This window comes from Echinococcus granulosus (assembly GCF_000524195.1).
Source record: "Echinococcus granulosus chromosome Unknown EG_S00200, whole genome shotgun sequence".
Lineage (NCBI taxonomy): Eukaryota > Metazoa > Platyhelminthes > Cestoda > Cyclophyllidea > Taeniidae > Echinococcus > Echinococcus granulosus.
Window position 1 is genome coordinate 62,616 of NW_020170580.1, and position 1,229 is coordinate 63,844.

Genomic DNA, 1,229 nt, shown 5'->3' on the forward strand with positions numbered 1-1,229 from the left:
TGCCACAAACCGTATGTCATTTATCATATACCCAGTCCACTTGAGAGAATCGCATTCAAGTGAATGCACAAGTTTTTCCCTCAGCCTAAAATTTCTATTTCTTTCACATGCTAATGAATATGGAAACGATATTTGAAATGGTAAAATTGATTTTAGCAAGAACATACAGGTCCTAATGTGTAAATGGCTAGACAAAATTTGACCTTCTAATCTAACACGCAAACAATGCGAGCATAAACGGACGTTTAGTTATCCCTTTAGCCAAAAACAAACATTTATTTCTTAAACCAAGCACCTTAAGTATACTGAACATTCGTAAGCCTTTACAGCAGCCAAAGTCTTATCACACCATTTTTAGCAGAAATGTTTGGTCAAACAAACTATTCATCGGAATGGATGATGGTTTTGCAAAATCTGCATATGGCCATTGTACATGTGATCAGGGGATGGAAATCGGAAGGTCTGCATGAGTATACAATGAGCACAAGTACAAATTCAGAAATGAAGTATAGTATTTATAGTGTACAACTTTCAGGTGCCTCTCATTCATTGTGGCATACAGAAGGATGTGAGGACTACTTTGAATTCGTGACGGAAGTCAGAAGACGTCGCAAGCGATAGGATTAGCCAATTTAGTGTGGTAGCATGTGGTGGCAAAATAATTTGGGTCGCATGCCATTAAGTGCAAGCTGAATAAAATGCAACCCATTGGATGGGGTCTATCGGTTTGTAATTCGACGCAACAGCAATCATCCGATATCACAGCTTAGTGCAGTCTGCTTGAGTCCATGTCCAAGCGGGACCCTGAATCTGAGTCTAAACCAGAGCCTGAATCAGTGAGTTCACTTATGCGCTGAGTAACAGATCAACCGTGTAGTTCAGGCTTTGAGTGATCTTAAGTACGCCTGCTGTGGTCCATCTCTGCTTCATATTGGCCATACTGGAGGGAGAGAGGAAGAGAATATTAGCTCAGCTCTCGCATCCCAGAAAGAGTACAAATTAGCAACCAGTTAGAGCTTCTACAAAATCAAACTGCAACGCTTGTTTGGGGTTGGAGATATTCGGTCCACACTCGTGGTGGATAGTGGATTTAGGCTAGCACTGATACGGCGAGGGGACAGGACGTCATTTTAGCCTAATATAAATGGTTGGTTTAGGGATTTCGAAGGCGATGGTAGATATCTAGATTGTGGAATGAGAGTTGATGTGTTTATCACTACGGTTGAAGC

The 1,229-nt window shown here is 41.3% G+C and overlaps 1 protein-coding gene across 1 annotated transcript in view; it reads left to right on the forward strand. All coding sequences in view use genetic code 11, as the record gives it.

Moving 5' to 3' along the window:
- Window positions 1-363: 363 nt before the first annotated feature.
- The window catches only part of EGR_10226 (hypothetical protein), a gene marked incomplete at both ends in the record, with an annotated part of 4,377 nt that continues 3,511 nt past the window's right edge, over window positions 364-1,229 (forward strand). Inside the window, one exon of the mRNA XM_024499475.1 lies at window positions 364-568. Coding sequence (XP_024346112.1) covers window positions 364-568 — 205 coding nt within the window. The remainder of the gene's footprint in view (window positions 569-1,229) is intronic.